Source organism: Parasteatoda tepidariorum, chromosome 7, assembly GCF_982258835.1.
Source record: "Parasteatoda tepidariorum strain Cologne lab strain chromosome 7, Ptep-v5.0, whole genome shotgun sequence".
In the NCBI taxonomy this organism is placed as follows: Eukaryota; Metazoa; Arthropoda; class Arachnida; order Araneae; family Theridiidae; genus Parasteatoda; species Parasteatoda tepidariorum.
This window is the reverse complement of record NC_141761.1, coordinates 2,098,810-2,113,211: the sequence shown is the minus strand read 5'-3', so window position 1 is coordinate 2,113,211 and position 14,402 is coordinate 2,098,810. Positions and strand designations below refer to the sequence as shown.

The window sequence follows — 14,402 nt, the reverse complement described above, 5'->3', positions numbered from 1 at the left end:
ATTTTAGAATAATGCCAACTCGAGGAATGCAAAATCAAATCATTTTGCCAAAATAACCTTAAAGGTGTTTTTTTTTGGGGGGGGGGGGCTGTTTTTAAAAAGTGCTTAATTTTCCCTTTTTGAAAATGAGATTTCTTCTTTTTTTACCATGTCGATTTTTGCCATGTATTGCAAAAAAGTAGTTTTCACATTGTTCTATTCAACGTTTTCACAATTAATTTAAACACAATGTATTTTGGGGTACTGTCGACCAGTAGCGTATAAAATCGCCAATTATTTTACAAGTTTGAGGAAATACTTGCAAATCCGCATGTATGTTTACTGTGCTTGGTTCGGTGAGATTACTGCACTCTCGTGTGAAACTCCGCTGCATTTTGCAAGATATTCTCAATTTCAGGCTTCATTTTTCGCCCTCTGAAATCAAACCGAAAAATCACTCGATCTTTTTATGGTGGATAATATAATCAAGACGAGAGTTCATATTCAAAAACTAGCTATTTTATCATGATCATGTAAAGTCTCTGAAAATTATTTTGCATTTAGTTAATGTATATGGTATTTAAAAAAACATTTTTTAGTGCTTTAAAGTACTTAACATGTGCTTATCCTTGTTGACAGATTTGGCTAAGCACGCTGTTAGGTTTTCTTAGTTTTTCTTCCTTCTAGCATATTGTAACACCTTTTTATATTTCTGATTCTTCTTTTAACTGCCTACATTATATGCTTCTTCATAATTTTTAGTTTCTCTTCATTAAACGTTTTTTCTGTAATAACTGTTTACTAAAAATTTGTTTTAATTACAGGTTTTACAGGCTAGAAGATGTTGAAGGTGAAAAGATCAATAGTTTTTTGTCAAGTTTAATAAACCACTGCCTGAAGGTGCTGTCAGACGCAAAGTGTGTTGTTATAGATGATGTACGTATCTTCATCAAAATTAACAAAATGTTTCAATTGCAGGGTAGCCACTCCACATGGAAAACCTGGAAATTACAGAGAGTTTAAAAATTGTCTAAAATAACGGGGGAAATGTGTAGAATTTTGATTTTTCTTTTCTTACAAACTGGGAAAATTTGTTTATTTTTGTCTATTAAAAGGTGACTTAGTAATAATGGTGAAAAAAGTGTTATTTATGGGATATTTAAACATGATATCTAAACATGATCTTTTAACCATGAATAATAAATTATTTATCTTTTACTATTCAAAATTATGATTTAACATAATAGAAAATTTTTTAATTTCATTTAATGTTGTTCATAAGTGGAAAATATCGCAAACCGTTTATAGTTTAATAAAGTTTTGTATTTTGATGACAACAAAAATCCTTAAAATTCCCTATATGTAAAAATATTTAGTATATTATGCAACAGTTATCATGAAATTTATATTATTCCGTATAATTTGCAGAATTTTTCCCTATTTATGTTGACAGCTATGATTATTTTATTTTGCAACATTTGATTGAATTGAATGTGTATTCTGCATCATCACAGCTTTCTATTGAATCAAAAAAATGTCTTTTTTGTCTTTTTTTTTTAGAACAAACTTAGAAATTTGTTCTTTGTTGTGTAAACTGTTGTCTGATTTTAAATTAATAAGCCTCAAAGATTTTAAATAAATTAAGCTTTCAGCAAGGAAAAATGTTTTTACTTGTTTTTTTTTTCTTAGGAAAAGAAATGCAAATAATCAACATATTTTTTTATTTTATTAATAAATACAAGGAACTACAAAACATTATACACAAGATTTAAGTTGAATTTTTAATTTTTTTATACGTAAAAATTATTTAATTTACCATCAATTTACTATCCCGTGTTATACAAATGAAAAAAGTTAAATATTAGTCTTTGTATGATAGTTTTTTAAAACAAGGAGCAACACAAAGTAATTTCCCAAACACTAGTGAAGTGATACGCCATTTTTGTTTGTTCTTTTTTTTTTCTATGCAAAATCAGTAACCATCGTATATGCAATTGCGCAAAGTGTACAGTCCCACAATCCAACAGCAAAAGTTGGCAAATTTCCAAACACAGCAGATTATGATTTGTTTGCTTCCAGCCGAGTAAAAATGTGATAAAATAAAAATAAAAACTGGCAAATTCAGCTATGCCCGAGTTTCCTCGTGATAATAAATATTTGCAATCTGTACATACCCGAGTTAACTGGGAATAATCAGGGGAGCGGTTAAATTGGTTTAAAATCCCAAAAGTAACAATGAGCTAGCTTTTTTTACAGTAGCCTGACAAATTTCTATCAAGCTTAATGTTTTTTGCATTTATCCCAACAATAACATAGTTGTTCACCTAAATACATGCTGCCATAGTGGTTACATAAGCACAAAAAAAAAGCTTTAAACTGGAAAACAACTGTTCAAAACACAAAGGGATGATAAATTAATATCTTTTACAGATCAGGCGTCAAAATTCTTTTCTGGGTGTATTTGTCTCGAGGATAAAAAGATTTCTGTTGTCAAGCATAAATTTCTTATTGATATGAGAGGATCAATTGATTTGCATGTAATAAAAGGGCTGAAATTACTCCTGAGATTTCCCTTTCTGTGTCATTTTATTCAAATGACAGCCAACTTTTTCTGATGATACTTGCTGTCCTATAATAAGTGTACTATAATTTCAGGAAAGCATTGATGCGCTGATTACTTTATTACCAGTCTTAATAAATGTATAGAACAAAGAGCTAATAATTCTGACATTATAGTGCCACAGTTTCATAGTTAAACGAACAGTGAAGTTGAGAACAGCAGCTTTTCGAGTATGTGGTTTTGATGCTCGAAAGGCCAACATAAGATTGACTTTGCTATCTCAGCAAGATTTCAATTAAAATCCTAATTTGTACCAATTTTGCTAGATGATGACTCTTATTTGTTAATTTAGTCCCCATTAGGTAGGGTTGGTGGAGAAGCACTAGTTGCAGTTGACTCTCTTGTTTAGGGTGTTGAATTTCTAGTCTCAGAGGAGGCAACTTTGTTCCATGAGCAAGTATATAACTTTGTTTTTGTGACTTAAAAGTATATTTTTATTGCAAGTACGATTTCCTTACTAAAATATATGATTGTTTAACCTAATTAATAAAACTGCAAATTTTGGTGTTCGTATTTGAAATTTCAAGACTGTACTTCTCACAGAAGGTGTTACTTGATTTGAAAAAAAAAAATTTTGTAATATCCATATGAAAAAGCCACTTTTGGTATTACATTTCGCTATTTAAAAAAAAATTTAAATGAGACATCCTGTAATGATAGCCTGTAATAAATTACTTTTTTAGGATGAAAGAACAGTCTCCCCCACAGTGTTGGGAAAAATAGCATCTTATTACTATTTGAACCATAAGACAATAATGGTGTTTACGCAACAAATACATAAAGAGGCTACCATTGAAGAAATGCTTCAAATCATGTGTGATACTCATGAATATAATGAACTTCCTGTGCGCCACAATGAAGATGCACTGAATATGTAAGTGTTTCTAATCATACTATTGTTTGACTTTGTGTGCCTCCATTCCTACTTTGAAATCTTTAGTGTTCAAACAAAGTATCTTTTTTTTTCAACACAAAATCCCAGCAAATCATACTTTAAAGTTCATTTTGAAGTGCGCTGCAGCCCAAGGCTGTCTCAGTAAGCTTCCTCTAATGGACCTAATCACATGCCATGGGACCGTTATGGCTCAGGGGATAGAGCATTCTCCTTCCAATGAGATGTATCAAGTTTGAATCCCAGCGATGGCTGGTCATCACGAATTCCAAATCCAGCTTGCACCAAAAACAGCTCTGATATAAAATATCCTCAGTGGTAGACGAATCATGGGTTAAAGTCACCTTGTGGTTTTCCTCTCCATGTAACGCAAATGCGAGCTAGTTCCATCAAAAAGTCCTCCATGAGAAATTCTCACAATACTTGATCTAGGAGTTTCCTTGTCTTCTAGATTGGATTCAAAATTACAAGGCTACGGAGTTGAACATTAGTAGTAGTAGTCGGTTTGTGCATATTTTTTACTCCGCTAAATGTAAGTGCGTATATTATTTTCATTTTTGAATTTCTTTTTTTAACTTACGTGATAATGCATGATGTATCCGAACTTTACATGTAGCCTAAGAAATGTCTCTTGTAAAATCTCTGTTATTTTATTTATCCAATGTTGGCTGGTTTGCAACTCTCACAATAACCTTTTGTGGGTGCCTTCATGAATCTCAGCCCTGCACTGGACTGATCGTAAAGAAACGGTTTCTAATAGAACACCAAAGTCAAGCATCGCTGGCTGCAGTAACTTTGATTGGCCAGCGGGTAGGTGACCACTTTGATCGGCCTGCATAGGGACCGGGGATGCCAGGTATCGTCCCTCGTCGAACTGTTCGACCCTTAAGTGCTCTTTCATGCGGAGGTTGTCGAGGCCACCGAGGCAGGGATGCCATCTCTTTTGTAAGGGATCAAAATTGCAATGGCATGTCTTTGGAGCATCCCCTGGGATGTTTCTCAGACCGTCAACAATAACCCATTGTACTACTCTATTGCGAAGTACCTACCTATCACGAATCCCATTCTATCACTTACAATAGGAGGCACTTCATCATTTCATTTTAAACTATTCTACCTCATCAATATACAGTGAAACCTCCTGTTATGGACACTCCTGCAAAACGGACGCCTCTCAATACAGACATATTTTTAATTCCCCGGGAATCTTCTATGAATAAACCATTACGTACATTCTCCCCAAAGCGGACACTCCTGTAACCGGACGCGGACAGTCATTTTGATCCTGAAACCTTGTTTTTAATCTCTACAAACCGGACACTACTTTTTCTAAATAAATTGCAAGCTAAAAAAAAGAAAAATTTCACCATTTTTAAAGCATGTAAATTAAACTTTTTGCCTTATCCATAACTAAAAATATTGTTAAGCTATTTCACCACCGAAAAATCAATCTTTCTCCTGTCACCTTCCCTTATCTTTGTAAAGAAAGGATAGAAAATGGTACTGCACTCCTGAAATAATTCTGACATCGGCATCTTTTGATCTTTTCATCTGGACCACACAGGTTATGAGACCCCTCAAGTTGAAATGACTTCTCTCAATGCTTCTTCCCCATTGAAAATTTCTTTAATTTTCTTATCAATTTGAAGACTGTATTTAACACAACTGGGGTAAAAAAAAGAGAACAGAAGTATAATCTTTGAGGTGTTTATATAGATGAAACATTTATTCAGACACTTGATAGCTGATCAATTGTGAATAATCATCTCCATGGGTCCTCACGACTTACAGGTATGCATTACTTTTTTTTCTGTGAATCATGGGAGGTTTATTTTGCAAGAAGGTATTAACCATGTTCCCTATCAAATGATAAGTAGGTGTAAGGGGATGTGAACCTAATAATTGAAACGGACTGAGGACAGTACGCTCCTATTTGGTTGTATTATGTATTTATATCAAACTTCTTTATATATTCTTTTTTATCATTCTTATTGATTAAATAAATATTCTTGTAGATATTTACAGTATCCTTGTAGATATTATTTAATTATTTCTACATCTTTGAGAATATTCTAAAAACAATTTACGGTGTTAAATTTGGTTATTAGGGTACCCTTCCCGTAAACGGACAACTCTCATAAACGGACAAAGTTTTTGGTCCCATGAATGTCCGCTTAACGGAGGTTTCACTGTATTTGTCGAATAATTTTTCTTTAGAATTCTTATAGAGTTGTCTAAAGAAGAATTTTGGTAAATCCAGTGACAAGTAAATTGCTAGTGAAAGTCCATTAAAATGTAGAACCAAAGTTATTGAGGATCATGAAAATAAGCTACACTGCATGATTGAGATTTTTTTTGAATCATTGTTTTAGTTTAATCATTGTTTTAGTTTAGTTGTTTAAATCAGTTTTCTACTTTTTTTTTATCTTTTGAATAATTAATTTATTGATAACTTGAAACAGCTCTTTACACAAATGGTCACTTAGACACAGTTCAGAAGTTTCACAATATATGCAAAATTTACCTATGTTTGTATCATCAATGTTAGCAGTTATGTTATTTGTATCTTAAGCAAGTATTAATCCAACTATCTTCAATTATTTTTTTGTCAATTTTTGAATTAGTTACTGTAAAATAAATGTTTAGTGATTAGAGGCGCAAAGTTTTAAAGCTAATATTTCTTATAAATGCTGATAAAAATAAATTTCTTGTCAGTGAATTTTCTCATAAAATAATGTATATTATCTATTTTGCAGGGATCTTGCAAAAATGTGCCCCCTTGAAGTTCAGCCTCTTACTTTTGACAGCCCTCATACGAAAGCAAATTTATTACTTCAATCACACTTCTCTCGTCTTCACCTTCCCTGTGCGGATTATAACACTGATCTGAAATCTGTTCTGGATCAGGCTATACGTATTATTCAGGTATTGAATCTCTTTTTGTAAAACAACAGTCCTATAGTGAACTCCCCTGCCTTGCTATACACATATAATATTATTTTTTGTGGATACAGAGAACCAAAAGAAGAGAGGAAATTGGATATTATTAACTTTTTTCTGCCTTCAACTGAGTTTTTTCCTTCATTTTTTGGTAATTTTGAAATTTTTACATAAAATACATATACCAATTTTCAAAACCATCTATGGAATGGAATGTAGCCATAAGCATTTTTTTTTTCTTGTTTGCTTCTTCAGTTTCCCATCCCTCAATAAAGGACATCCTTCAATTTTTTGTACGCAAAACGAAGAGTCATAAAAAATAAAAGTGAACACATTTTTTGTTACTACATATTGTTTAATCATTTTTGTATTTCTTTTATGTCATTTATTTTAATAATGTGTAATAAAAGGGAGCAGTTCGGAAAAATGAGTTAAAATTGTTTTCAGTGCGGATATAGTGAACCGAAATTTCGTTCCTTTGGAGATTCACTTTGACTGTATTAACAAAAATTGTATTTGGTATTGAAAATATTGTATTGTAAATGAAACATTTCGTTTACATATCTTACTGTTTTAAAGTCACTTTTTAAATAATGTATATATATTCTTAGGTGCAGAAAATAACAGTTAAACAGATCAACTTTGTATTTAACTTATATGAAACTAAGGGCAACCCACAATTTTAAAAACAAATACAATTATTTTCAAATATTTTTAAACCGTTAGTTGTGCCTTCCCCTTGTAAGTTGATTGAAATCTGATCATAAGATTCAAAGTTATTCAGTTTTAATTCTTTTTTTTTCTTTTTTTTGCATCATCATCTGAGGGGTCACAGAACAGGGAAAAGTCTGAGAATAGAAATTAATTTGAGGTTGATATAATACCTAAAAGAATCCAATATTTTTCCTAAGATATTTTTTTTTCAATGGCAAGCATTTAGATCTATTACGCATTGTCCCCAGAAATTTCAGAACTGCTACTATCTTATCATTACCCAGTGAGAACCTGTGGCTAAGCCACAGCAGTGCAGTAGCGTCTCCCACATCGTGCAATCACAAACCCTTTTATAGGGGGGGGATACATTCACATAGAAGAAAGGACATAGAACACAGATAGATCCATGCCTACAGTGGGATTCCAACCTACAACCACAGGCCAGGGCCCGACTTAACCTAATTGGGTTCGGGGTGCGAGAACTTCTTTGGGTGCTTCATTACTTCAGTAATGAAGAACCAAACTTTATGGAGGTATTTAAATTTTCTTACCTTATTATAGTTAACACGAAAATTGACTAGAACCTGAAATAGCTATAAAGTCTCTATCCCTCCAATGGTCGGATGAAATAATGTTCTGTCCATTTTATTGATTTTCTGATAATTCTGTGTCCATATTGTTGAATGCCGATTTCTGATTGTTAACTTTGCTACCTAGCTGCGAAAAATTCATATCCTTGCTGACGTTAGGATAGAATTCAGCTAAATTTATGCAATTACAATGGTTCAATTAAGCCAATCAGAAGCCTGTATTTTGTAAATATGTTGCAATGTGTAACAATTCGGGCTTTTGATTGACCCAATTTCTTCATCCTAACTACTAGAATTTGTTGAATTCTGCCTTAGAAAGCCATGGATTTACGAAATATAGATTGTATTTATATGGTAGACTAATGAATTAGCTAGCATAAAACTGGGCGATATTACAGTGTACTGATATTTTGTTTTAAGAAAGGTTCATTAAAAAAAGAAACATAAAATAAACTTTTTATTCGATTCTGGTCCCCTTTTGATGTGGGGGTCCCGGGCAATTGCCCCTGCTCTAGTCAGGCTCTGCCACTGGCCCCTTAGTCCAGTACAGTAACCACTAGATTAGTGATCCTAAGATATTAATCTAGTTTTTTTAATTACCTTCTTTTAAGCCTAATAGCATGTGTAATATGTTGAAGAATAACTGAAAGTATCAATAATAAAATGTTATTCGTGTTTCAGGCAATGATAGATGTATCCTCTGATAAAGGATGGTTGGGACCGACTCTTCTCTCGATGTTACTCTTGCAAATGGTCATGCAGGGTCGTTGGCATAGCGACAACACTCTCCTCACACTCCCTTTTGTTGAAAAGCAGCACTTGTCTTGCTTCAGGTATTCCTTGGAACTTTTATTTTGACACTTTATGTATACCTGTTGTTTCTCTGGCACTTAAATGGAGTTTCCTGAAACTCCGAAAACGTTCGAGTATGATGATTACCATAACTTGTGTTATTCAGGCAATATTTTAGTGCTATAGGATGATAAAAATAATTGGATACAGTATTTTTCCGAATATAACCCCATCCATGTATAAGCCAAAGAGTACTATTTTCATTTGTAAATTCCCCCAAAATTCAAAATTTGTATATAAGCTGGCAGAAAAAAAGTAAAGCATACTATGTTTAAATATGTAAAAATGTACCAACATTTTTGTAGTACAGTGTCATTGTAAAAGAAGCCTTCCGAATTTCTAATTAGAAGATTAAAAAAAAAATAATAGTATTTCTTTCAAATTATTCCTTTTTATGTCCTTTTTTAATTTTCATACTTTGGCATTCCATTTTCAAGTATTATCTTAAGTATATTTATGTTTTGTTTGTACATTTTGCAATATTTACTGACTCTTAGCTTTGCATTTTGGTTGAGATGTCCTCCTTGGTGCCAGTCGTAAGCCGACCCTTTCCCCTCCCTCCACTTTGGAAAGTTTTCTAAAATTTCTCGACTTAAATTCCGAAATATACGGTGTGCCTAAATGTGATAGTCCATAAATGAAAGCAGTGTTCTTTTACTTTAAATCCTATAGCGATAATCTCTTGTAAATGCTATAGAATGAAAAAATTTTCTACTAGCTACTAACTTTTTTATTTAAAAAAAAAAAAAAAAACATTTACTCTACGAATTTTTTCTCTTAAGAAAGAAATTTGAATACCTATAAAAAATGTAGTATTTGAATAAATAAGGCATTGAGTATGAGAAAAAATGGAATAGTCATCATTAAAATATTTTTTGAATTCTTATGTCATGTCAACTTTCTATTTTTTTTTAATGAAAAACAATATTTTCGATAAAACTAAATGTAGCACAAATGACTTTACGTGTCAATTTATTTAGTTTGAATTCCTTGTGAGTGGCACTTTAAATTTAATTTTATAAATTATTATTTCGGTACATTTTAGTTTCTGTTATTTTTAACAGGTAGTTGATTCAAAAATTTTGAAAAATCTTATGACTTTTTGTTTTGTTTGTCAAAGAAAAAATTATCATACATGAATTTTACTTTCTAAAAATATTTTGAAGACTATAATGAAAAACACCATAATTTAGAGGAAATTTCAAATGAAAAAAAATATAAGAGAAAACTGCATTCTAATCCTATATTAGCTCTGAGAATTTTCTGTATCCCTATGAGATGAGCATATCAAGATTTTTTACTAACCTTTAAACCTTTTTTCTGGACATTTTTTTGTGGAAAACACATTGCTCATTTTCAATTTTCCCTATCGCAACCTAAATGTGGAATATATTCCCAAAATAGAGTTCATTACTTTGGTTTTTATATCTGAATGTCATAATCTCTACTACAAATCAAAGTTACCAAAAATCCTTTATTATTATTATTATTAATTTATTTTATTTTTACATTTATTATCCATATCATCTTATAAAACGTATTAATAACTCTAAGTATAATTTAAAAATACTGTAGCTGAAATATTTGAAATTATTTTTTACTAACTAATCACTGAATAATTAAAAAACTTTTTTTTTCCAAACTGAACATTCTAAATTTTTAAAAACAGTGAGGCAATTTTTCAGCCCGACATCCATCAAAGAGTGCACTTTTTTATGTATGGCAGGCACTGAACTTTTGTTCTTCACCTTGGAAATGTTGCTCATTTAATGTTAACCAGTGAACCTTAGTCACAGAGGCGAGCAACATTACCCACACCACACTGCCACAGATACCCTATTATAGGTTGGGCCACATTCACACAATAGAGAACAGAGTGAAACATCCATGCCATGAGCGGAATTCGAACCCACAACCAACGTGGACGCTCACCACCTGGCCAGCATAAAGAGTACTCTAGTTGGGATCAAAATACGATAATGAAAAAAATTATTCAAATAAACATTTTTCTGTAGAAACTTGGAGAAAAATTTATTCTTTATATTTAATACATTTTAGAAGCATTTGTATTTAAAGAAACAAAAATACATTTATTACTTGCACACTATTTCACATACAGCTAATGAAAAACTAAAATTTCATTCCCCTTTTAGTCTTCTTTTTTTTAAGTCTGTTTTAAATTATAATAATTTACAAGCATCCCTTTTAAATTATTTCTTTGTTTGACACAAGATTTCCCAAGGAAATCATTTTGACTGCTTTCTAATTTCAATTAGAAAAACAATGTTGTGTATAATGACACAATTTCTTAGAATTTTATGACTTTTTGTGCAACATATAATTTTTTTATTGTTAATATTTGCTAATAACTTGTTATATAACTGTGAGTAAGATGAAAAAGTATTAAAAATTAACTTTAAACAAATTTCTTTACACATTGATTATTCTTTTGCAATCCAGTCATTTTGACTGCTTTTGGGCAATATACTAAGTTTCAGTCTTTCTAGTGTTAACCCATATTAGGCCAAGCTTATAAATTTTATTAAATGTGGTGTTATTTTAATTGAAATATGCTTGCATTACATTCATTAAAACACAAAAAATGTCTTCTTGTGTGAAAAATTATATTTAAGCAATAAAATGTTACGTATAAGCACCATTCATTAAATCAATAAACAAACCATTTAGTAGAACGCTTGTTTTTTTTTTATGAAATTTGTTTTGTTCTTTTTGTTGTTTTATTTACTGACTTGTAACTTTAATATATCATAAAAACATATGATAAATCTCAAAAGGAATAATTATACATTTTCAAAAAATTTCATTTGTCAATAACCGTTTTAAGTTAATAAGCTAAAGTAGTTTAAAAATTTATCAACAGAAAGTGTTTACTCTAATTGAATTACTAATATTTTATAGATGTCTTCCGAACCTTTAAGAATAGCAGAAAAATAAAATAAGAGAAAAATATTTGTCACATTGTTAATAAAAAAATATTTATTGAAATGGTGCGTTTGCACGCCTTTGGCCAAAAATGGGTTAAACCTCCATTATCACTGAAGTCAGACTATAAAAAATCACAACCCAAAGAGCATGTTTATAAATGATGTTTTAAAAAATATTTTCTTCTCAATAATTTAATTTTAACGAATCAAACGCTTTAAATCAGTTTTTTTTTAATAATAAACAAATAAAAATTTACTTGCACAAAACTAAGATAACCATTTTAGTTGTGAATTTTAATTTAAACCGGCTCAAAAATCGGATCTCTGCTCGGTATAAAAGCAAAGTAAGTGTCATAATATAAAATGTGTTGTTTTTAGATTCAGCTCTGAAAAGAAGAGTGAGACAGAAAAAATGTTGATTGATTGTTTGCCTTTGTTGATTCACAAAGTAACTAATAAATATGAAGTGTTGGCAACTGTTTTGCGAGATGAATTTGAGGAAAGCCAAATCAATGAGGTTTGTTCGTCTTCTTTCATTTTAAATGTTTTTCCATAGCTGCCAAACTTTCCAGTTTCTCCTGGTTTAATAAAAATTCTCCTAGTTTTTTGTACATTTCAGAAAATTTCCTAAAATTGTTTAAGTTTCCTTAAAAAATCCCTAATGAAATAGAATTTTTGTATAGATTATTTCTTGCTTGAATATTTAAATAAGTGTCACTAATACATGATGAAGCGAGACTCATTTATAAAGTTCAGATAACTGTCTTTGATGAATAAAATGCCTATTACTATTTAAAATTATGAATCAGGGATCTGTCTAGGGCAAATTTACTACCGTTTAGCGTTACCATCACAAATTCAACTTAAAGAAAAACGGTAGTTCAGAAAAATACTTTAAAAAAGCAAGCTCTACAATTCCCCCCCCCCCCCTGCTTTTTAAAAAAAATATATTTCGACGTAAAAACGATAAACTTGAGTGTTAATTATGCATTTCGATTTGCAATGGAACCCACCCGTGGTTTGCTATTATGACTTAGTAGAATAATTCGTTTCCCACACAGCTTGCATGGCTGATGATTTTATAAAATTTTAAATTTGGATACAATATTAACCCCGAAATTTTACAATAGCAAAATTGATTTTGAACATATGGAAAAATTATGTATAGAAATTTATCAGTCATAAATGGTTTTTATTTGTAATTACAATTTTTGAAAATATTTTCTTATTTTACCATCTTTTTGTGTTGATTTGTTAACATGAATTTTAATTTTCACAAATTATGTCTAAATTTTCACAAAATAGATTCCTTTTTAAAAAACACTTGAGACAGACCCCTGTGAATAAACATATTACATAACATTTCAAGATCATTTAATGTGAAATCATATCTGGAAAATATTGCATTTTTTCTATTTTGATGACTAAAAATCCCTAAAAGTCCCTTTGTGTGAAGTGTGCTGGATTTTTTTTTTATCCATGTTGGCAGCTATGTTTTTGTTTTCTTTTAATAAAGTGTCTTCAAGATCAGTTCATTGTTTTGATAGATTTATTCAACACTGATGGATTTACCTGTGATCAGCGTTTCAGCATGTGTGAACGGCTGGTGGGAAGATTCAAATGTCAAAGAAGCAAAACAGCTTAAATTTCAAAACAATCGTAAGTCTTGTTTTTCACTATTTCAGAGTTGCCACTCCACGGGGAAAACCTAGAAACAGGGTGCTTAGGATTTTTAAAAAGTGCTTAAAGGTGCTTGTTTTCTATTTTCTTTTTTTAAAAGCTCTTTAACAGGATTACGACTCCACGGGAGAACAGTGAACACCTGGAAAATGCAGGGAGTTTTGAATTTTTCTTTGCAAACTGGGAAATTACAGGGAATAATTTTCTCATTTTTGTCTTTTAAAAAATGGTGACCACTCAAAGCATAATCTGTGGGATATTTAAACATGATATTTCAGTTATACTAAACTATTTCATTTACCATAGCATTATTTAAGTATGTTGAGCTGTTTTTCCAGCAATTAAAACAAATATAGTTAACCCAATGTAGCTCACACAAGAGCATAGTAATTGTTGTTTCCTCTTAATATATTGTGTGTAATATGTACAGGGAATTTTTTTTAATCCAGATTTGAGTGGCAATTTTTAGAAAATTCCCTAAAATTGGGCAAGCTTTTTTAAAAAATCCCGATTGAAAAATAATTTTTAATGCAAATTATTGCTTGCTTGAATATTTAAATAAATGTAATCCTCATTTATAAAATTTAGTTGATGAATTAAATTTCTGTTCAAAATTATGAATAAACATAACATTTCAAGATCATTTAATGGTAACTTTAAAATATTGCAGTTTTTTTTACTTTGATGACCATAAAAATCCCTCTCTGTGTGTAAAAGTACATTTTTCTACAAATGAAATTTATCCTATTCTGTAAAATCTACTGGATATTTTCCTGTTTTTAGCTACACGCAGGGTTCATAGTGCTTTTAAAAATTGCTTAATTTTCCCTTTTCAAGAATGAGATTTTTTTCTTTACCATGACGATTTTCGTCACGGATTAAGCAAAAGTGTGGTTTTCATATTGTTCTATTCACGGTTTTCACAAATCATTCAAACACAAAGCACATCGGCTTACCGTCGTTCTGTAGCACATGAAAGCACCAATCATTTTACCCATTTGATGAGATGCTTGTAGGTCCGCATATACTGAGCTGTATTCAGTGTGGATTATTCTTGCCTTCTCATGTGCAACTCTGCTGCATTTTGCAAGAGATTCTAGATTTCAGACTTCATTTTCCTCCCTCTGAAATCAGGCCGAAAAATTTCTCAAATCTTATTATGGTAGCTAATATAATCCAGAAAAACAGTT

The 14,402-nt window shown here is 31.0% G+C and overlaps 1 protein-coding gene across 4 annotated transcripts in view; it reads left to right on the top strand.

Moving 5' to 3' along the window:
• The window catches only part of obe (activating signal cointegrator 1 complex subunit obelus), a 119,567-nt gene that overhangs the window by 99,656 nt on the left and 5,509 nt on the right, over positions 1 to 14,402 (top strand). For all 4 annotated transcript variants that reach the window (XM_087167016.1, XM_087167017.1, XM_087167019.1 and 1 more), the window contains 6 exons: positions 804 to 915; positions 3,283 to 3,473; positions 6,248 to 6,416; positions 8,417 to 8,568; positions 11,911 to 12,049; positions 13,080 to 13,191. In XM_087167016.1, coding sequence (XP_087023142.1) covers positions 804 to 915; positions 3,283 to 3,473; positions 6,248 to 6,416; positions 8,417 to 8,568; positions 11,911 to 12,049; positions 13,080 to 13,191 — 875 coding nt within the window. The remainder of the gene's footprint in view (positions 1 to 803; positions 916 to 3,282; positions 3,474 to 6,247; positions 6,417 to 8,416; positions 8,569 to 11,910; positions 12,050 to 13,079; positions 13,192 to 14,402) is intronic.